Source organism: Hermetia illucens, chromosome 1 (genome assembly GCF_905115235.1).
Source record: "Hermetia illucens chromosome 1, iHerIll2.2.curated.20191125, whole genome shotgun sequence".
Classification (NCBI taxonomy): Eukaryota; Metazoa; Arthropoda; class Insecta; order Diptera; family Stratiomyidae; genus Hermetia; species Hermetia illucens.
This window is the reverse complement of record NC_051849.1, coordinates 212,461,346-212,484,166: the sequence shown is the minus strand read 5'-3', so window position 1 is coordinate 212,484,166 and position 22,821 is coordinate 212,461,346. Positions and strand designations below refer to the sequence as shown.

The window sequence follows — 22,821 nt, the reverse complement described above, 5'->3', positions numbered from 1 at the left end:
TGGAATTAACGATTTGATAGTCTCGCAGAACTGGGGCGGCTGCAAAGCCTCCAAGCAAGATTCTGACTCACAGTCCTCCTCGCTGGCGGGAAAGTGCGTTTGAACCAGCAGCCCCAAGGTTTCGCTAGAAGATTCCGTCCAGGATCCTTCCGACTTTTTAAGAAAGGATGGGCTCTTATGTTGGACAGAATCTTACTGAGCCTCGGTCCTGATGGCCGACTTGTACTTCTTCGCGCAGTCCTTGTATGGCTGCCAATATTTATGCCTGTAGCAGATGTTGAAGATTTCTCTGGTCAGCTTTCTGAGGCTAGGGAGATCTTCATTCCACCACGGTGGCAGTGTCTATTTCCTGTACTTAGTAGGGCACGAGACTTTAAAGGCGGTATCGAATGCCTTTTCCAGAGCCCCGACCTTTGACTCCAGTTCGTCTGTCGTGCTAATCTTACCAATTTCCGCACCGGAGAGTTTGTTCTTAATTTAACTTTCTCCAGTCGATCCTCCTGGGGTCTTTGAAGGCTTTGGAGACCTCTACGGCGAGATCTAGACTGGAAAGTATCTAACTGTGATCAGAGAAGGATTTTTGGTCAGACGCTCTCCAGTCTTCCATCCTAAGAATCCCATTTTCAGTTATTAGGGTGACATCAAGACCCTCCTTTTAACCGTCATAGTTCTCCGAGCTGGGGAAATGGTAGGTTGGTGTACTGCCCCTGTTGCACACCGATAGGTTTGAAGTAATAATAAAATCAAAGAATAACTCACCTCTCTTATTGATTTCCGAGTTGCCCCAAAGGCTATCAGCAGGTTGACCTTCTTTGTTGCCATGGTGTTCGTCTGATGGTGTAGTAATGATGGTCGTCCGCCATGTAAGCCGATGAAACATACACGTTCTCTGCCCCCGCCTGCTCCAGCTTGACCACGACTAGGTCGCTGGAACTCAGGTCCGGACACAGAAAAGCGTGCAGACTCTTCCTCGCGAGAATACATACTCTAGGTCCATCCTGATCAGCGTCTTCTGTGCTGTGGAGTAAATTAAAATATTTGCTTTGGAGCCCTCTGATGGTTCGGTCGCCTCCGACCCAGGGCTCCTGTATTAGTGCGATGTCGATGTTTGCCTCTAAGAGGAAGACAAGGAGTTAGCCGAGGCGCACTTTGAGTGCTGCACATTTATCTGCGTTACCCTCAGCATGATCTGCTTGCGCGGGGGGTTCGTCAGTCTCCGTTGGACCGTCGATCGTCATCTCGTTCAACAGCTCGTTAGTGGCGTCGATTGAATCTAGGTCGACGTCCGGTTTTGCAGAGCGGAACACTTTTACCTTTGCATTCCAAACCGCACTTTATAGTCGGCCTTTTTCCTCCGGGCGCTCTTCGTTTATACGGAGTAGTAAAGGTTGCTGTTTGTCTGAAGTTCCTCCTCCTTGAAAACAACCCAGTCGTCCATGAGAATCCCGGGGGTTTGAAGGCGCAGGAATTGGATGAGCTTGTGCTTATCCATCTGGATCTTCAACAACCAGATGCGAGCGACCAGTCTCCTGGGAATCTCGTCGCAAGGGATGACCTTGAGCTTTACGCCCTCCCAGGCATCGCTGATCTTAACGACTCACGAACCGAGAAAGTCCCTAAAGAACTGGTCCACGCAAGCTATAAAGTGAAACCCACGGACCACCTGAGAGGAATTAAAGCAGGGGATGAGTCCCGCGTGTTTGCCTTCGATATCCAGGTGATGCTCAAAGACCATCCCCGACAGCCTGGTCTCAACACTGGTCCACACCTCCGGCGCTAGTTTGCCGCTAGCAGAATTACCATCCGCCAGCGCCACGCGTAAGTGGCTCCTGGCCACGTCTCTGAAGGGTTTCGCAATTCGTGGCGCGTCGGCTGACTGTTGCTGCGCAATTTTTTTCGGATGCTGCTTAGCGTCTGAACTCTTGCCCGCTCTGCTCCGCTTGTGATCTTGCTGAATGATGGACTTCATCTTCTGCTCGTTTGCCGGGTGTTTACTATTGTATTCCTCAACAATCGCCTGGTATTTAGCGAGGTCTTTTTCATCCCGCTCGTCGACAGTACCGGCATAGTAGAATAAGAAAATGTAAGTATAGAGCTTCAAAGGCATTGTTTTGTTCGGCTGCTGTTTGCACGGAGCCCGGGGTCAGGAATGCTGACAAAAGGGGACTTCTGCGGCTCCTCCGTTAAGGGCTGGGTCCCAATAGGGCTGATTTCCACTTGAATAAGTGGCGAATCTGAGTCAAGACTCAGGTTCTCCATCGAAGAGCTTAGGGTTGCCCCTTCGCTCAGGGTTGGATCCTCATGATCAAAGTGTTGTTGAATTCTTTTGTTTTAGTTTTTAAGTTTTTAGTTTCTTCATAGTTGGTTGCCATGCCCTTTGTTTTATTGGGGAAAATAAGTTAATCTCGGTAGAGCCCTTTTTTCTCGAGACAAGGCTAGTTGAAACTGGAGGTCGCCTGGTACCCAGGGTTCACCGTTCACAGCCACATCTTAACCCCTGTGGCCATTCAGTCCTCGGCATGGCAATCACACCTTGGCTCGGGATTTTAATTAGCGCTTAGCTTCCGGTGTCACCTCTGCCTTCCCCAAGGCTCCTCCTTCCCGACTTGTTCGTATCTCATTGTGAAACCAGATACTAATTAACTAGCTAACGCGCTTTTATCGATATATCGATTTTCCAAAACGAAATAATTATGTAAAAGGCTTCAGGGGGGAAAGGATTAAGGAAACTTTGGAGAATCCAAAGCTCCTCACATAAGAAAGCAAAGGCCTTGCTCACCAGAGGCATTCAGCTTCCGGTTTCCCCACTTGGTTTAATTTTCTGTCATCTCAGTTTTCTGTGTGTCACCCTGTACCTATGGCGCTAATTTTATCAACATTGTCCTTAATAATTCGAATTTATATTTAGGTTCTTCAGAAGAAATATTTATCTACTGAACGGATGTTATCAAGTATGCAGAACTCTTTAACTGTGCACATATCGTATGAGAATTGCATTATGCACGAGCTATTTCTGGTATCTGCGCCTAACGAAGATAGGCGCATGTTCCTTATCACTCAGAAGGCTAACGATGAAAAATAACAATTTATGGAAATGAAAAAATATTCATGAGGTTCAACGATATAAGAATGAAGCAAGTAATCAAAATAGTTCCTACCCCTCCTTCAGTTAGCTCGTAAGATCTGATGCGGACCCCATAAGAATAAGTACTAAAACTCTAATAAAAGCACGCGTAGTATATGTATCTTGGTAGTATGGATACGATTAAATTAAAGAATAAAGAGTGGATATATTTTTCGAAAGATTCATCACGTAGAGTAAGTACTAAACAAACGTACTGGGGGCCTCAGTTGCGGTCAGTTTGCGGACGTGGACAGTATTAAGAAAATTCTATTTAGACTTATATTTCTTGAGTAGAAATATGAAAAGTTTTAGTGCATTTTTAATAATCTTGATCGTTATAAATATATCTTTGCTGTTTGTTAATTGTAAGTTCAGCATGGAGTTCTCCTAAAAGTGAATTTATTGAGAGAATACGTTAAAATAAAAATAAGTGGAAATTACGTGTGATTGAAATCTCATTTTTTTTAATAATTTAACCAAATAAATCCTGAGAAAATATTATACTAAAATTTATTCATCGTTAAATTAAATTAATAATTAATCCATAAATTATATTTACATTTTACAAGCGAACATTTATTTGTGGAAAAATCAAACAAAGAAAATAGCATTTATTCCCCATCGGTAGCATTAATTCCACAAATTTAATCGCAAGTTTTTGAAGTGATATTAACACATTTTGGGAGGTTTACAATTACGGATATATTGAGACTAATATAACTCTTAATCATCATAAGTGCAAAGAAACCGATAAGCATCATGCAAAGTATTTATTTAAAAATTTTACTTATTGGTAAAGAGGGCACCAACAATTTCTATATTAATCAGGATTCAAAATGGCGTCGGTTTATTCCAAGGGGAAATATTCAATTGAAATTGTTCTTTTCATATTTTGCATGCACATTAAATTGTTTGTGATTCTGTAGATAGTGGATAAGAGTTTTATCTACATATATATCGTTCCTATATCTGGCAGTGTTGTATTTCCAAAAGTGCTACAGCTACAGATGCAAAACTTGATAGGAGGGCGTAGAGTAATAATTTTACATTCAATAAAACCAAACTAACTAAATGGTTAGTTTGTTCGACAAAATTTTTGTGAGAGATTGAGAAAGAGTAAAAATTCCATTAAATTGATGAAATCATCAAGGGTGATGATGGTGTGAGACATTAAATAAAAGGGTTGATCAGTATTACCTATACCTTGAGGGTCGTAGGGAGGAAACGCCAGATTCCTGGTGAAAATAATTTTGTAACAGTTTTTCTATCCCAGACCTCTGAGAGAACTACTAGCCTGGTGGGAAGTGCTCCCCTCTCTCTCTCTCTCTCTCTCTCTCTCTCTCCTTCTCTCACCATCTTGATCGGACCGCATACTATCCATTATAAAGAAATACGTGATAAGAATCTTGTGAAAAATACGTCCAACTTGAATATTCGAAAAGTCTAGACTATTTTAAGAAATTATGTAACACGTTTTTTGAGATATCAAAAAAAATTTTTTTTTTTTGGGATAGCAAGTCTAGCGGCAAACTTCTTCCTAGAGCTGTCCTCTATGGGCGTACCAGTAGCTATTTGCGACCTAATTTTTCAGAATTTTGAGGATTAAGGAACATGTAGCGCTTTGCTATGTTAAGACAAAACAAACTAAGCTACAATTATTTACTTCTTGACTCCTGATGCCGGTGATACCGTCGGCCGTGAACCTGTGTGATTAACAGTCCGGAGAGGATCAGTTAAACTAATAACTAGTCCATCGATGGACTCTCACTCGTGCCACAGAATGGAACTCGAATCAAAACGGCCGAAAATCTGGAACTGTCTATATTGGAGACTCTACATGCAGAGTTTGCAGTAAGGAGGACGATGACGGCCTCCCATATTTTTCAACATGGTCCATTCACAATACTACCTAGAAAGTAAAAAGTCCAGAAAATGGGCTTGGTCACCTGCATCTAGTTGAATATCTCCGGAGCCTAGCGAATAGTACAGGCCACAAACTCCAAATTACCACCTTGTACATCCATCACTCCACCGGCGTTGTGTTGCCGTTGCTATCTGTTGCCCTGTAAACAGCTTGAGTCTCGACAAGCAGACCCACTTGGGCTCACCCCGGACGTCGAGTTTGACGGAGGGGGGCTTCGCTTCAGGACTTTGAACGGGCCCTCATATGGTGCCTGCAGCGGCCGCTGAACATCATCCACTCTGATGAGGACCTGCGAGCAAGTCTCAAGATGACGCGTAGATGAGGGCGGTCGCAGGTTCAAAACCGCGTCGCTAAGCAGGTGCAACACATCAGTGTCACTTAAACTCGATCTGGTGTCGAGCACAAGGTAGGCAGGCAGTCCTAAGTTCTCCCCGTACACCATTTCCGCGGAGCTGTTCGTGAATTCCACTCTCAATCAGCACATGATTGTGCAGTAATATCAATCAGAGATATTGCTTCAGACCACTGCGTAAACCTATCGATGTTGGTGAGACAATACTTGAATCCATTCCATTCTCGCAAAGGGCCAATGATGTCGAAGTGAATGGTGTGAAAGCGCTTGGTCGGCCGAGGGAATACCCCTACTTCTACTCCTTACCTGCTTGGTGACCTTGCATATCTGACACGTGTTAAGCTGTCTGGCCCAAGAGCTGATGTCCTTGTTCACGGAGAAACAGAAGTACTTTCCTGTTCCTATCCTCTTTGAAACCATACTTGAAATCTGCCGTTAGGCACTAAAGTTCTGCGTTTTCTGTTTGTGTCTCAGCGACTGCCGCAGCATCGACCGTGGGAACTGTAACCTTGGAGACACGTGATAAAGCATCAGCAACCACCTTGTTCTTACCAGATACTGTTAAATATTAGAAGTGAATTGGCTGATAGATCTCAGTTGCCGAAGTTGGCGAGAGGTTGCTTTGCCGGGTTTCTGTTTGAGAGTGAACGTGAGATGCTTGCGCTCGCTGAACACTGTGGACGTGCGACGTTGTAGTTCCGTTGAGCAGAGTTTAATTGTTTGGAGAAGAAGCTCAACGGTCGCCAGGCTTGATTCACCCATTAGTGCAGAGCAGCGCCTACTGCCGTGTCTGAGGCATCGACGAACACGGCTAGTGGTGCATATAGTTAAGGAAATGCCGAGAGTGCAATGTAAACCAGCTGTTGTTTCACAGCCTTAAATTTCGAACTTCGTGCGTTGTCGTGAACGCTACCCGCCGCCTAACAGGGGACCGCGAAATGCTAGCTGGTTTTACTTCGAGTTATGTTGAGCGAAATGCATTTATGTCTTTAGGTTTGGATAGTCTCGTATGTGGGTGAAACTGATCACAAAAGAGGAGCGACCTGCGGGCCACCGGGAAAGTCGGGTAACTGCCTGCAGGGTTGCGACGGAACAGAGGATTGGCTGGCAACCATGGTTTAGAGCGAGAGGCTTTGGTGTTAGCAGAGATGGCCCGTCATTGGCGGTCTCGAAAAACGCTGGTTTAAGCCGCTGGTGATGCACCAATATCCTCCTTAAAACTAATGCGTAACCCGAGCAACACCGTGGGAAGCAGGTGGACCCAGTTTGTTCTGTCCTCATGGCACATCGGTGTCATCGCTCTATGAGTCCATTAGACTCGGGATGGTAGGCGAGGTGTGAGTGCGCTTACATCCCGTAAGGTTCGTTAACGCTCGGAAAACCCCGGACTAAAACTGAGTCCCATGATCAGTAGTGATCTTGCTCGGTGAGCCGAAATGGGACATCCACGTTGCGTAGAAAGCTCGGGCTACCGACCCTGCTGACTGGCACTTGAACAGACACACCTCCGATCAACGTGAAAATCAGTTCAGTATGGTCATATAGTACCGAAACCGCTTAGAAGGAGGAAACGGACCACCGATGTCGGCGTGCACCTGCTGGAATCTTTTGTCTGGAACTGGAAAAGGCTGAACTTCATTTCTTGTATGCCTTCCGATTTTAGACTGCTGACACTGGATACATTCCCGTTTCATTGTCGCGCACGTGCAATTTCTAAGCAATTGGACGAACGGTGAGTCGCACTCTTGAATGTGAACAACGATGGGCTATGTCGAATGCTTCTTTACGCAATGTCTGGGGGACTACTGGCCTAGGAGTCCCAAGAGACAGGTCGCACCAAACATCGACATCTTCTATGGTGACTAGCTCGAGGATCAATAATGATGAACCTTTAGTTAGTTATTGGGCTTGTTCGTCCGCTAGGTCCTTCGAACTGGACTCCACCGCCAGTGACACCTTCTCCACCCGTAATAAGGCGTACACTACCGATTTTGACCGACCTGGAGCGCGCTTGATCTGCGCTGTAAACTGCAAAATGTGGCTGAGGTGCCGGACTTAGCGAGACTTAACCGCTCTGCGTGAAAACACTTGTGGTCCATTTGAACTATGAACTGAGGTCCTTCCAGCAAATGTTAGAAATGTTGGATGCTAGCAGCTTGCGATCGAACGTACTAAATTTACGCTCCGCCTTGGATAATTTCCGTTGATAGTATGCAAGCGGTAGCCACCTGTCGCCGAGCTTTTCTTCCAAGACTGCTCCAACCTCTACCTTGGATGCGTCGGTTCCTAGCTCCAAGGGCTTCCTACTAGGTTCAAAATAAACCGGTAATTTAGCGCCGGCCATGTTCTCGCGACAATGGTTGAACGCCTGGACAGTGTACTCATTCTAAGAGGTTTTGTAACTATCACAATTAGGCCTTCCAGCTAATAAATCATGCAGCGGGGCTTGCAGATTCGCAGCACTCGGGACAAATCGTCAGTAATTGTTGAAAACGCCCAGAAACCTTCACAGGTCTGTGAATATGGTGGGTAGCGAATAATTTCGTAAGGCCTGGACACGCGATGCCGGTGAGGCGACTCCATCTTTGTTAATAACGTGGCATAAGAATTCAACTTCTGGTCGGGGTTTTCCGATGCGACCAAAATATCTTTTACGTATGACATGCAAAAGTCAAGCCCGCGAAATGTCTCATCTATGAAACGCTGAAATAATTGCGCGGCATTACGGAGGCCGAAAGTCGTTACCGTGAATTCATATAGACCAAACCAAGCAATGACCGCCGTGTGATGAAACGTTTTCATTAGGTCGATTTTATTAACAACGCGTTTACCCGCCAAATCTGCGAAAATATCCTCGGTATGTCTCATCGGGTAGCGGTCGGGAACCGTGAATGCGGTAATCCTCTCAAGAGCGCCATGATTCATCCTTCTTGGGTACCAGGTGGAGCGGTCTTGCCCATGGGCTGCTGGACGGCCGACTTCAAAAAGGCTGGGGGTTTTTGGGCGTGAGTCGTTGGGCTCTTGGTTGGAGTCAAACACGTCAGCGTCGGGAACTGCCTGAGGGTCCTATGAAAACAAGTTTGATCAGCCACGATGGCAATCAACGAGACGTTGTTCGGTACCCAGCATCCTTTAGACGATTCACCTGCTACGGAGTCAACGAATAACATCCGCGCTGATTGGTCAGGATACGCCAGCCATGCAAAATTTCCAGGGAAGCTTTCGCCGAAAACCCAAGTTCACTGTTAACAACTGCTGTCCGGAGGTACTGATTTTGTAATTCGACGGCCTGCGACATGTAGTCCCGAGGTCGCACGAAATAACCGAGATATCGGCGCCAGTCTCAACGAGAAAAGAAAGGTTTGTCGACTTGTTCCGGACATAAAGGCGGCTAGGCCACGCCTGACAACATCGGCTCTAGTTTTCCGGACTCTTCAACTTCGGGGCCCACTTGCGCGCTTGTCTGCCACAATGCATGGTAAAGAAACACAACCGACTGGGCGGCTGCCATGTAAGCCGAGTTTTATACCTCATGAGCCCTGTCTGCTACTTCCGCAAGGCGCGAGAGATCCGCAGCCTCTGAAGCGCATACAATTTTGCGATCATCCTCGGCAACCTGCGATTTGAGGAACGCTTCGGACACTCGTGTTGTGCCTTTAATTCGCAAGATGCGCAACAGATGCAACGGCCGCTGGTCTCCTAGCTCTAGGCCGGATAAAAGCTATTGCAGCTCAGCTTCCTCGGATGGCGAAAAAATCCCGATTAAGCGGTCTTTTAACGTATGGAATTTTTCGGTTGCACATGGGGTTTCAATAATATGCGCTACCTGAGCGAGGTACTTTGGGACAAGTCCTGCAACAATTTTATCGAAGCACGCTATGTCGTTCAAGATGCGCATCGTGCGAAATCGGGCCTCAACTGGCGCGAACCAGAGTTTTGGCCTGGATACCCATAAGGGTGGCAGCTTGCAAGCGGTGATGGCGTTCACCGGCGAGGAAGATGGCTCCACGCAGCTGTCCGCGACATTCACACATTCTTCGTCTGAATGCGCTATGTTAAGCGAAAGTAAACTAAACTACAATTATTTAATCTTCTTGACTCCTGCCAATGCAATTACAATACGGAGTGAAATTCGAAAACTGGCGGGTAACTTTCATTCAAGCTACCGCAGCGCCTCAATATGGTGAAATCGGGAACGCTACAAACCTCTTCAATTTGTATCGTGATTTGACGTCGGGTACCAGTCGACTCAGCTGTGAATGAGTACCTGAACCAAATCAGGTTAATAATCTCGGGCGAGCGCAGTGCTGACCACATTGCCTCCTACAGGGTACTGTAACCCTCTTGAATGAAGTGCTCTAACACATTTCAATGCCATGATCCAATTGGATTGTTGCGCCAACGATTATTATTATTGCAAAAGATGAGTTTCCTTTTATTGAATTGAGTCCTTTCAGGGAGGTCTTGTGATTGCATGATGATCCGGACTGTGCTATTCCCACGTAAATATTTTCTCTTAAAGGCAATATAGGAATATCGAATTCCGATCTACTCTCCAAATATGTATAAAACCTTTCTCAGTTTTTCTTCTCATTTCCTTTCTATTCATGATAATTTTTCCACAATAATAAAACACGCGTCAAGTGCAAACATGATAAAATTTTAAAGATAAAGATGGAACGCCTACACACAAACCGTTGGAAATAATTCAATTTTTATACTTTTTGTAACTATTCATCATTGACTCCTAATGTTTACTAGAAATACTTTCTTGGATTGTTCCCTTTCATCTGCTCAGCCCGTTCACAATTTGCATTTAACACACGAAATGTTGGCACAATTACCGGAAATTGTAATCAGCAGGCACTTTGCGTATGCATATATATTCTGAGATTTCTATGTGTCTTATCAGTGCTTCTGGACAAGCACGACAATGAAATGAGTTTGGATGTTTGGATACAGAAACAGTGTCTCGTCTTATGTCATTTAGGAATGGAGACATGATGATCGAGCATGGCCTGGGAAGGGGCTTCGCTGAGAGGCATAAGGAAGGTGGTATGACCCTGAATAAAAGTGTTTAACTAATTGAAACATTGTCATACGATTGGGTATAGTGTAGGCTGTACATTTTGGGGAACAGCAAGCAATGAAAGGATATTTTTAGATTTTTTATGAGTGAAACGCAGAGAGATGGAGAGAACCAGCTTAACTTTGAGAACATCAATAGATCAGGCTATGGTATTCACTACTGGGACCAATTACTTTATTTAGCTATGTCTTGATTTACATCAAAACTAAGTAATGGAAAAATACACAAAGCAGCAATTTAATAAGGAATAATATAACAAGTCGCGAAACCGGAAACTTGACGCTTTAGGTATGAAAGGTTTTGTTTGTTTCTTATGTAAGTATATTTGGGTGCAGAACTATCCAATTTGTACGTAGCCCGTAATATTTTTTTTTTTTTTTTGTGCGTACACGGAGGTGGAAAATCTTAGAAAGACACGTCCGCCGCCCGAACGGCGGAACTACAGCGGGCGCGTATGGGATTCACACCCACTAAAAACAACCCCCGGTCTCTCCAGCTCCAGCCCCGCGGGACCACCATTGAGGTATTACTTCGCGGGGTAGGTTTGCTCTTAGGCACTCATCCTTCTCCTATTTGCAGCTTTCCTCCTTCTTTGTTCCTTCAGCAACTCCTCCTGCATTTGGACGATTGCGGAGCCCACCGCAAGCCACTTCTCCTCGGACTCCAGCATCTCAGTGACCAAGTTCTCCGGGGTCCCGCTCCTGCCCAGCACCTGGTTTAAGCTCCTTCTCTCCGTCGCAAATCGTGGGCAATGAAACATCACATGCTCTGGATCCTCCGGTATGCCATTGCATCTGGGACAGTTCGGAAAATCATCCAACCCAAAGCGGTGCAGATACTGCCTGTAGCAACCACCGTGTCCCGTGAGGAACTGGGTAATGTGGTAGTTGGTCTCCCCATGTTTTCGCTCAAACCACACCCTAATGTTGGGAATGAGCCTGTGCGTCCACCGACCTTTCGCAGACTCGTCCCATCTGCGTTGCCAGAGATCAAGCGACTCTGACTTTGCCGCATTTCTACGCTGTGCATGCCCCTCCATATGTGTTGCATTGTACAGGACACTCATTTCTTTGGCCAGAATGTCAACCGGGATCATGCCTGCCACCACCAATACTGCCTCATCTGATGTGGTTCTAAAAGCACTGCAAACCCTCAAAGCCATCCGCCGGTAAACCGAGTTCACCTGCTTCCGTCTCTGAGAGTTTGCAAGCGCCTCTGTCCATACAGGCGACGAGTAGAGCAGGATGGAGCGCACCACTCCGGCTAGACCCAACCTCCGGCAATGTTTCGGCCCACCAATATTTGGCAACATTTTTGCAAGTGCCGTGGTGGCACTGGCTGCCTTTTAGCATGCATACTCTAGGTGTTCCCTAAAGCTCAATCTGGTGTCAATTATTACTCCCAGGTATTTGATAGCCGGCTTTGATACGACCGTATGTCCACCGACCTCCACTTTTACAGTATTATTTTTCCTGCGTTTCGTTATTAAGACCGCTTCCGTTTTCGCGTCCGCCAAGGTCAGCCCGGCCTTTTCTAACCAGGACTTTACCGCTCTCACTGTTTCTGTTGCGTAAACTTCCACATCTTCTGGGTGTTTTGCTGCAACAACCACAGCTAGGTCATCAGCAAAGCCGACAATCGTAGTCCCCTCTGGGACGGGAAGAGCAAGCACCCCAGTAGCTCGTAATATATATGTATATTTAACATGTCAAACTACTCACCTTAGTGTGACATTGATATTTAGTATTTTGGGTTGCAGTAAATTTATACGGGAAGCTACTGTGTGTGTGTGTGTGTGTGTATGGTGGGGGAGAAGCTACAGCTTCTGAGCGCTTAGGCCGTGTTGGCCCATTGTACTCGCCTCCCCCGTCTAACGGAATATGCCGGATTCGTTAACGTATCGCAGGATTTCCGTTAGTGGATGTGATGCTATCCGTCGCAATTGGAGGACATCGGCACCAAAGATCTGATGCCTGATGCGTCCATAGGAATGCCCCACATAGGAAATCCTCCGTGGATTCCGCTTCCTCATTACAGGAGCGACACGTATCATCTTCGGTAATTCCTATTCTAAACATATGCCCAGCTAGTGAATTATGGCCTGTCAGAATGCCCACAATACACCTGCAAGTCCTCCTGCTTTTCGACAGGATAAACTTTGCGGTACGTATGTTGGGTTCTGGCAGGAAAAGTTTGGTGTGTCGAGCAGCATTTAAGTTCTGTCACCTGTCGTTATGGGAAACTTGTTCCCAGTTTTTGAAAACAGATTTAGCCAATGCTACTGATACCCCAATTGCTGGCTCCGGTCCCGGCATAGGGGAGATTGACCCCTCTTTCGCTAAAGCGTCCGAGATTTCATTTCCCTCTACGCCACAGTGACCAGGTACCCAGAGTAGTTCCACCGTATTGAATCTAGACATAGAGTTAAAACGGTTTCTGCATTCCTGAACGATTTTCGAGGTGATCAAAGGACTGCTCAATGCCCTCAGTGCTTGACGCTTCAGATATAAAAGGTTTTGCGTTTCCCTATGTGAGGAGTATAACGTAGTTCTCCATTGGCTTATAGCATTGACCCGAGATATTGAAATCGCTCAGTTCAGAATTTGCAAAGAAACGACAACTTTGACGTATTATCACTTTGTTAGTAACAGTCCGATTTTCGTCAAACTTGGTGAAGTCATGCTCTATGTTATACCTTATATTGTTCCGAAATTTCGTGGCATTAGCTTTAACTTAAGGAGGGTCTTGTAGCCAATTACTAAAAACTATAGTAATATACTATTATTAACTTTATTTGTACAGATATCAGTGTGGAAGGTATTTCGGAGCCCAGGCACCATATAGTGGCAGCCTCCTGATTTTTTTCAGATTTTTCGGTTGGGTAGTTTCTGAGAATGGCCCCCGGAAACCGGAAGCTTGACGCTTCAGGTATAAAAGGTTTTGTGTTTCCCTATGTGAGGAACATAACGTAGTCCTCCATTGGCTTATAGCATTGACCCGAGATATTGAAATCGTTCAGTTCTGGGCAGGTTACTGCCATTGCCAGAACTGAGCGATTTAAATATTTCGTAGGGCAGGTTACCGACATTGCCAAAACTCAGCGATTTAAATATCTCGAGGGGCAGGTTACTGCCATTGCCAGAACTCAGCGATTTAAATATCTCGAGTCAATGCTATCAGCCAATGGAGAACTGCGTAGTGAAATTGTTTCACACATTAACGCAACCTGGATAAATTGGCATTCCCCAACTGGTGTTCTTTGTGATCGACGCGACGTATCAGCGCACGTCCCAAATCTAAAATTTACTGCAATGTCGTCCGTCTGCCGCTCTCTATAGTTCTGAGTATTGGCGACTATAAAGAACAATGAACGGCGTCTTGCGGTATTGGGGACGAAGATGTTGCATTGCACTGGTGGCGTGACACGTTTTGATCACGTCTGAAATGAGAATACCCGCGATCGATATGGGGTTGCACCGATCGTGGAAAAACTGCGAGAGAGCCGTTTTCGATGGTGTGGTTACGTAATTTACGCTAATGAGAATTCAACAACCAGTATTGGTCAGAACATCGAAGTCAATGGTGAGCAACCAAAAAGCCGGCCAAAACAATGGTGGCTTGATACACTGGATGGAGATTTGAAGGTCTCGAGATTACATTCTGATCAGGCATTTGATATAATAAAATAAAATGACGAAACCGATCACGACGAGCCGACCCCGCTTGTGAACTGAAGTCTGAAGATAAAGAAGAAGATGTGAGGAGCGATGAGCCTGACAGTTCCGTGTCACATAGTTAAAAATTCTATGGGCCTCTATTTTTTAGAAAGTAATTTAAATAAATCATTTAATGGAAAGCACTGTATTGATAATAGTCAACCTCATACGCTTCACACTCTGAGTTTAATATTATTAGCAAATGCCAACAATTTAACCAACATCAAATATAAACAAGTCGGGAAACCGGAAGCTGGACGCTTCAGGTACGAAAGGTTTTGTGCATTTCTTAGTACGTAGTACGTAATATACCCATATATTATGTGAGAATATCCACTTTCGGATGATATTGACATTTATAGCCTTGAATTTGCAAAGAAGCGACAACTTTGACGTATTATAACTTTGTTAGCAATAGTGCGATTTCCACCAAACTTGGTAACGTCATGCTCTATATTACACCCTATATTGTTGCGAAATTTCGTGGTCCTAACATGAACTTAAGGGGGGTTTTGCAGCGAATTACTAAAAATTATAGTAATATACTATTATTAACTTTATTTGTGCAGATATCAATGTGGAAGGTATTTCGGAGCCCAGGCACCATATAGTGGCAGCCTCCTGATTTTTTTCAGATTTTTCGGTTGGGTTGTTTCTGAGAATGGCCCCCGTAAAGGAATGGTCACTTTCAACCCCCCGCACTCCGCACCTTTCCAACAAATGGCAAAACTAAGACCGTTTTCGAAAAGTACTAACCGAGACCTTTAATTTGATACCCCACATGACTATATTTGATGAAAAAAAAAATTACACCCCCCTTTTGCATGTATGGGGACCCTCCCTTAAATTCGACGTAAGAAGATGTAACTCACTGTATGCGTGGGCGTTCACAGTTCCCACCTTTCTACCAAATTTGGTGTCAATCGCTGTAACCGTTTCCGAGAAAAATGGGTGTGACGGACAGACAGACAGACAGACAGACAGACGGACAGACAGACAGACAGACAGACAGACAGACGGTAAACCGATTTTAATAAGGTTTTGTGTTTACACAAAACCTTAAAAAGGCTGGGGAGAATTAGATTCTTCTTGAATGGAATTTTAATATTTCACTCGAATGTCAATTATTCTCGTTAATTATGACGTCAGCATCTTATTTGAATGGCTTAGGGTGCTGTTAATTAGCACGAAATTGATAAGTTTGAACTGCTATAACTTTCCCACTAATAGTTGGATTTTCGTGAAACTTGGCATGTGTATGCACGAGGCTGTCCTCTATAATAATAATAACAATAATCGTTGGCGCAACAATCCATGTTGGATCAGGGCCTTGAAGTGTGTTAGAGCACTTCATTCAAGACCGTAACGGTACACTAGGAGGCAATGTGGTCAGCATTGCGCTCGCTCGAGATTATTACCCTGATTTGACTCAGGTACTCATTCACAGCTGAGTCGACTGGTATCCGACGTCAAATCACGATACAATCCCACTGCCACCAGTGAGATTTGAACCGCGACCTTCCGTACGACAGCCTTGCGCTCTAACCACTCAGCTATCCAGACACTGTCCTCTATATCGGTACAAAATTTAGTACACTTAGGATGAACTTAAGGCGAGTTTTTTAATCAATTTCTAAAAGTTGATAATGTACTATTAGTAAATTTATTTGAGCAGATATCGAAATGGGGCATCTTTCGAAGATTAGATTTCACATAAGTGTTTTACACTAAATCTTAAAAAGTCCTGCAGATAAGTAGATTCTTCATAAATGCGACTTTAATATTTCACGCAAATGTCAATTATTCCCGTTAATTATGACGTCAGCATCTTATTTGCATGGCTTTGGAAGCAGTTAATTCGCGCGAAATTGTTAAGTTTGAACTGCTATAACTTTGCCGTTAATGGCCAGATTTCCATGAAATTTAGCACATATATACGAAATATTGTCCTCTATGCGGGTAATTCGAAATTCCTAGGATGATTTTAAGGGGGGTTTTTCAGTAAATTTCTAAAAGTATACTATACTACTAAGTTTGTTTGGGCAGATATCGGAATGGGACATATTTTGAGGTCTAGATTTCATCTAGGCGCACCACCCTATTTTTTTCGGATTTTTAGGTTGGGCAGATTCCGAAAATGAGTCCTGTCTCACTTTAAATGCGTACATTTTGGCTCCTTAATCACGTACTTTGCAATTTAAGCCAAAACTAATGTCAGCCTCGAAAAGTACAAATCGAGACCTTTCATTTGATGCCCTACACGACTATATCCGGTGAAAAAAATTTTGAATCCCCCCTTTGCATGTATTCCCCTTAGCCCCCCCCCCCTTTAAACTCCACCTAAATTTATGCCACTCGCTGTATGCGTTTTACACAGAACCTTAAAATGCTTTTTCTTATGCAAAATTAAAATCCGGACACGTGTCGAAAAAAAGCCAAATATGTGTGCACAGTAATACCGGAACCGGACTGGAATCAATACTTAGTGTGCTGGTCCTTGGCCTCGTAAACAGCATTCAACCTAAGTGGCATATCCTGCAGGAATTTTGGCACATTCTTCTCGAAGCCTTTCTTTTAAGGGGGCCATCCCATGTGAAGGCCGTTTTTTAAGAAATTTTTTATGAAGAACTGGTTAAAAATACAAATACGAATTTTTCATCATAGATTTATTAATGTCTTAAGCGTCCATACTAATTTTTCCAGCCCGATCGCATAGTTCGTTATTGAAATACAGAGCAATTTATACACCCATCTCCAAAAAAAGGTGTTTTTCTGCTGCCACGCTAGAGGACGCTGTGATCATCTTAGAGAAAAAAAGTAAACGGAATTTTAAAGTACAGACTTAACTACACTCCGCAAACTAGGATTATTAGAAAATATTAAAAACTAAATTTTTGGTGCGTTGTTAAACTTTTTTTTTAATTTTGGCGTTTTTTACGACTTTTTCAATAAATTAAAAAAAAAACTACTGAATGAATCGCAATTATCCTAGTTTGCGGACCATAGAAATATGTTCTGAATAAGTCGTGCGAATTTCAAAGAATTCCGTTGGATAGATTTTGCGTTATGGTGGCAGCCGATTTTCAACATGCGGTTTCGAAAAAACTCATAAACCTTAGGTTTCTTGAAGAAACACATGTACGGCCTTGGTTTCAATTGTTGTCGTTTTAGCGAAGTCATTCGAACGTCATTGGCACCGATAAATACGAGCTTTATTACCGCGATCGACATAAATCTGGCATGTGACTTATCACGTGTTTAACACTATAATTTCCGAACGACTCCGAACATCAAAAAATCACTTTACCCATATATTCTACAATATATCTAGACACAATTAATGCCAAAAGAAAATTCCGCGAATCCGACACACGCGATGACCCCCTTAAATGTTTCTGGCTCGTAATCGGCCGTCTTCTTTTTCTACCATAGATATTGCCCTTTAGACTTTCCGGGTTGGATCATCCTTATCCATATGGATTAAGCGACCCGCCCACCGCAACCTATTGAGCCGGATTTTAACCACAATCTGACGGTCGTGGTAGACTCATAGGCCCATAGACTTCGTCGTTATGTAGGTCACGAAATCGTCCATCCTCATGTAAGGGGCCAAAAATTCTTCGGAGCATTATTCTCTGGAATGCGGCCAAGATTTCGCAATTTTTCTTGCTAAGAACCCAAGTCTCCGAGGAATAGATGAGGACTGGCAAGATCATTGTCTTGTACAGTAAGAGTTTTGACCCTATGGTGAGGCGTTTCGAGTTTTCCGTGTGGGGTTTTGAATCCTACCCAACCCCCAACCTGGAGGATCAGTTGGTACACTTTATCTTGTTTTTAGGCCCAGGAGACTCGTCTTCATCCTTCATCTTCTTCATCTCAGAAAATCCATAATTGAAAAATAGGAAAAGTCATGGTACTGTTCCTGATACTAGAGGCTCTCATCATCTCCATTCACAAAAATGGCGATCATACTCTTACCGAGAATTGCCGTCCCATTCCGCTCCTCTTCTTCTGTTCCAAAATTTTGGAAAGATATGTCAGGGACTGGTTGTCCGCCCACTTTAGCCACCATATAGTGAAAGAGAAACACGACTTGGTTAAGCATAGGACCACTATCTCCAACTTGTTGCTCGACTTTACCAACTTTGTCCAAATTCACTTCAAGAAGTGCATACTATCTATACTGACGACACTGTAAATCACAAATCTTTTGTTGAGCCTCTCCTCTCAAAGCGTTCTCATACCACTTGTTCAATGGCTTTTGAAGGCTGCACATCTCGACTGGTATCCGACATACAACCACGATAACAAATCTCCCTGTCGCCAGTGAGATTTGAACCGCCGCCTTCTGCTACGACAGCCCAGCTCTAACCACTTGCGCCATCGGGACATATGATCATTTCTTATCATACCAAAATCCCATTCAAGACCGCGGGGTCACTTTCGACAATAAGCTCTGCTTCGACACCCATTGCCCCGAAGCCACCAATAGAGCAGGGAAATGATCAGGCTTTATACTTCGCTCCTCGCCGATTTTGACTCCATCCAACCCTGCTTAGCTCTCTTCAATCCCCTCGTGAGAAGTACCGGTGGGTAGTGCTCCGTGATCTGATCACCTTCCCTTAACTGTGATTGTCTTGCCCTTGAAAAGGGACCTCTTCTTTAAGAAAACTTCCCTCGTGTGGATTATCCCTCCTGCCTCCGCTTTCTGAACCTTCCCTTCCTACAAGAGCGTAGAACCTATCTGGATTCATGCACCTTTTTTTAACTTTCCTGGGGCCTGATGGACTGCTCCGCCTCTAACGACATCACCTGCCGTCCTGCGTCTTATAATGCAGGCAACGCAGATATTTTCAACGGGGTGTGTCTGTAGACTCCACTTGCAATAGTACTAAGGAGATACAACTAGATTTTGCTTAGATGTTCATCGAAGATGGGACGAAGTACTTTCTTTTTGTTCCAGAGTTATGCTGGTATTCCTCGTTTCAGGCATCCTTAACCTCTTTTGCACGACACCTGTTGAGGAAGTTTGAGATTTGCAGGGTTATCCACTTTTGAAGATCCTTTGGTAGTTGTAACTAAGAATATTTCTGTATTTCTCACTGAAAATATAAGGCCTACAAATAAGTTCTGTCGGTTTTTTTTTTTAAATTTGAAGCTTTATTGTGAAAAATTGGTTATACATTCATTGTTCAAAGTATTGCCCATCGCTAGCCACAACTTCTTCCAACTTTCAGGCAATTCATAGATACCATCGCGCCAAAAATTGGCCTGCTTGGCCGCTATCCACTCATCGAGCCATTTTTTGAGTTCGTCGTAATTGGAGAAGTGCTGGTCAGCCAAGCCATGCTGTATCGACCGGAACAAATAGTAATCAGAAGAAGCAATGTCTGGAAAGTACAGCGGGTGGGGTAGGACTTCCCATTTCAACGTTTCTAGTTTTAACGGGCTGTGCAACATGTGGACGAGCATTGTCATGTTGCAAAATTACTTTATCATGGCTTTGCTGGTATTGTGGCCGTTTTTTCTTGAGTTCGCGGCTCAAACGCATCATTTGACGTCGGTAGAGTTTGCCCGTGACCGTTTCGTTCGGTTTTAGCAGCTCATAGTATACCACACCCAGCTGGTCCCACCATATACACAGCATGATCTTCTCACCATGAATATTCGCTTTGGCCGTCGATGATGAGGCATGGCCGGGGTATCCCCACGTTGCCCGACGCTTGGGATTATCGTAATGGATCCACTTTTCATCGCCAATAACTATTCGATGCAGAAAACCCTTCCTTCCTTGTCGTTGGAGCAGTTATTCGCACGTGAAAAAACGACGTTCGACGTCTCCTGGCTTCAGTTCATACGGAACCCAACTTCCGACCTTTCGGATCATTCCCATTGCTTTTAAATGGTGGGAAATGGCTTGCTGAGTGACTCCATGTGTTTTTCCAAGTTCTTCTTGCATTTGCGATGGATCTTGGTCGAGCAATGCCTCTAATTCTTCATCATCAAAAATTGTTGGCCGTCCGGCGCGCTCTTCGTCTTCCAAGTCAAAATTGCCACTTTTAAACCGTCCAAACCACCTCTGACACGTTCGCTCAGATAGAGAATGGTCACCATAAACTGCCACCAAAATGCGGTGACTTTCGGTTGCTTTTTTCTTCATATTGAAATAATGAAGTAGAACTCCCCGCAAAAACACATTATTTGGTACAAAATTGGCCATTTTCGTTGATGAAAAAAGTATTGTTGTTTACACTTCAATTAAATAATTTATACTGACGTTTGTGCCTATTGACAGTAGCTTTCCGATGAATGCTTGGAAATGTGGATCAATTGAATAAAAAACAAGCTACGCCATCTATTGTGAAAACCGACAGAACTTATCTGTAGGGTCTTATATATTTCGCCCTAATCCAAATATTTTCCGGTATTTCAGGTGACAGTCCAACAACCAAACGAAATTCAACCTGGACCGACACATTAAAAAGGGATTTACTCGTCGATTATGATAAGTTTGTTAGGCCCGTGGATCATGGATCCACGACAAAAGTTCATATCTTTCTCACAGTCAAGCATGTCGACGTGGATGAGCAGAAAGGTATCATGTCCGTTTTCGGATGGATCAAAATGGTAAAGTAAAATTAAATGCAGGAACTGCTTCCATTCCAACATACATATTCGATATATTTTACTATAGCAATGGCAGGATGATAAGCTTATCTGGAACGCTACGGAATATGGGAATTTGAACAGTATCCATCTTGCGGACCACGAGATTTGGCAGCCCGATATAACATTGTACAATAGCGCCTTAGGAAATACCATTGATCACTACGCCAACACATTGACCATTGTCAGCAATTCAGGGACAGTAATGTGGGTTCCCCCATTCCAATTTCAAGTTTTCTGCGAATTCGACTTGCGTCTTTGGCCGTTTGACACACAGACTTGCGAAATATGGCTTGGATCGTGGGTCTACAATGGCTTGGAAATTGACCTGGAAATATCGGACTATGGCACAGAGATTGATATGTTTATTCCAAACCATGAGTGGAAGATAAAGAATATAACAGCTTCGCGTAATTCCACCTATTACGATTGTTGTGCCGAACCGTATGTGAGTAACACCTACACGATAACGGTCATGAGACAGTCCCCAATTTACAAGACAATGGTGGTCACTCCTGCTACATGTGTTATATTGATGACGCTTGCGGCATTCTGGCTTCCTCCTCAGTCGGGGGAGAAAATTGTGTTGAATGGAATCAATATTATTATGATTGGAGTATTCATGATGTACTTCGGATATCAATTACCTGTTATGGCGCTTCACACGCCGTTAGTAGGTGAGACCCTTCCTTCTAACAATTTGAAATTGTTAAGGATAATACCCTGTCAATGAGGTATTTTCCGACTGTTTTTTGGAATCATGGATTTCGCTAGTTTCTTGTTATGTAAAACTGAATAATTTATCTTCCCCTTCCAGTGCTCTTCTACAGCAGCAGCCTCTACCTGGTGAGCATCGCCATGATTGTAGCGGTCATTGTAAACTACTGTGCAAACTCGAAACACAACATTAAGGTTCCTTGGGCTGTTAAAAATTTGCTCGACGGATGGCTAGGTAGTATCCTGGGACTATGTCATGTCAACTACTCAAAAGGACAGACTAGTCAACAACGTGATGCTGAACTGCGAGATCAACCATTTGAAGACAACAGCACAGCCGATGACCGACAAATGATAAGCAACCTAACGAAATCAAGTATTCAGCATGACTGGCTCATTCTTGCAACGGCCATTGACCGAATTTGCTTTTTGTCCTACTGCTTGGTATTCATCATTCTCGCGGCAATGTATTCGGTTTGAAGCAAAGTATTCTGGCTGATACGAAGCTATAACTAAGTATAAGTCGGTGATAAGTTTGTATAATTGTAGATAAAATGTTTATAATATATGTATTTGTTATAAAGTTTCCAGTGGAATTTTTCCAATCAGTTAGTGTGTATTATGAGTATGGAAGAACGAAACCTCTTTTCATTTATGTTATTCGCAGAGTTTCGACGAAATCGACGTTACTATCTAAGCTTATGAAGAATTAGATTCTTTGAACGCAACGCAATTAAAAGCCTCAAAGTGGGATTTTTAGATATCACTGCGGTGAAGTTTGAATTCAATCCCATCCCCAAAAAATCTAGACACACTGTAGGTATGCAGAAGGAAGAGGAAGGTCCCGCTTCTGTAGCGCTGCACTCGTCCCTCATCTAAAAAGTTATCGCCCCTCAAAATGGGGCTATATGGATGACAAAATGGAAGGGTTCAATTTTGAACCCCAGAACGGAGGAACTAGACTGCTAGACCACGCTTCTGTATGGTGGTTTCAAAAAATCACCAGATTAACCAGGATAACGAATTATATGATGACGATTCCACAACGTTCAAATTAATCACAAAAAGTCGGCCAGAAGATAAGGAGATTCTTCGATGCTCTGCTAATTCTCCGTAACGAGGACGAAATTCCTAGTGAAACATTCGTTAAAGCTATCCAATATGCTGAGAATAAAGGCGTGGGGGTAACAGCAGCGTTGCGCTTTTAAGGCAAATCTAACACCAACGCGGGAG

The 22,821-nt window shown here is 43.9% G+C and overlaps 1 protein-coding gene across 1 annotated transcript; it reads left to right on the top strand.

Moving 5' to 3' along the window:
* The first annotated feature begins 3,333 nt into the window (after positions 1–3,333).
* On the top strand, positions 3,334–22,176 carry LOC119646499 (acetylcholine receptor subunit alpha-type acr-16-like). The gene is made up of 4 exons (XM_038046954.1): positions 3,334–3,489; positions 20,639–20,832; positions 20,900–21,548; positions 21,689–22,176. Exons 1-4 carry the CDS (start codon positions 3,423–3,425, stop codon positions 22,066–22,068), a joined length of 1,290 nt encoding a protein of 429 aa, XP_037902882.1. The 5' UTR covers positions 3,334–3,422; the 3' UTR covers positions 22,069–22,176.
* The last annotated feature ends 645 nt before the right edge of the window (positions 22,177–22,821 follow it).

Bases quoted from the DNA above. Each gene is read 5' to 3' on its own strand.
- LOC119646499 (XM_038046954.1), top strand. From the start codon at position 3,423: ATGAAAAGTTTTAGTGCATTTTTAATAATCTTGATCGTTATAAATATA. The intron at 20,833-20,899 runs GTAAAGTAAAAT...ATTTTACTATAG, and splicing joins TTTTCGGATGGATCAAAATG to CAATGGCAGGATGATAAGCT. The intron at 21,549-21,688 runs GTGAGACCCTTC...TTCCCCTTCCAG, and splicing joins GCTTCACACGCCGTTAGTAG to TGCTCTTCTACAGCAGCAGC.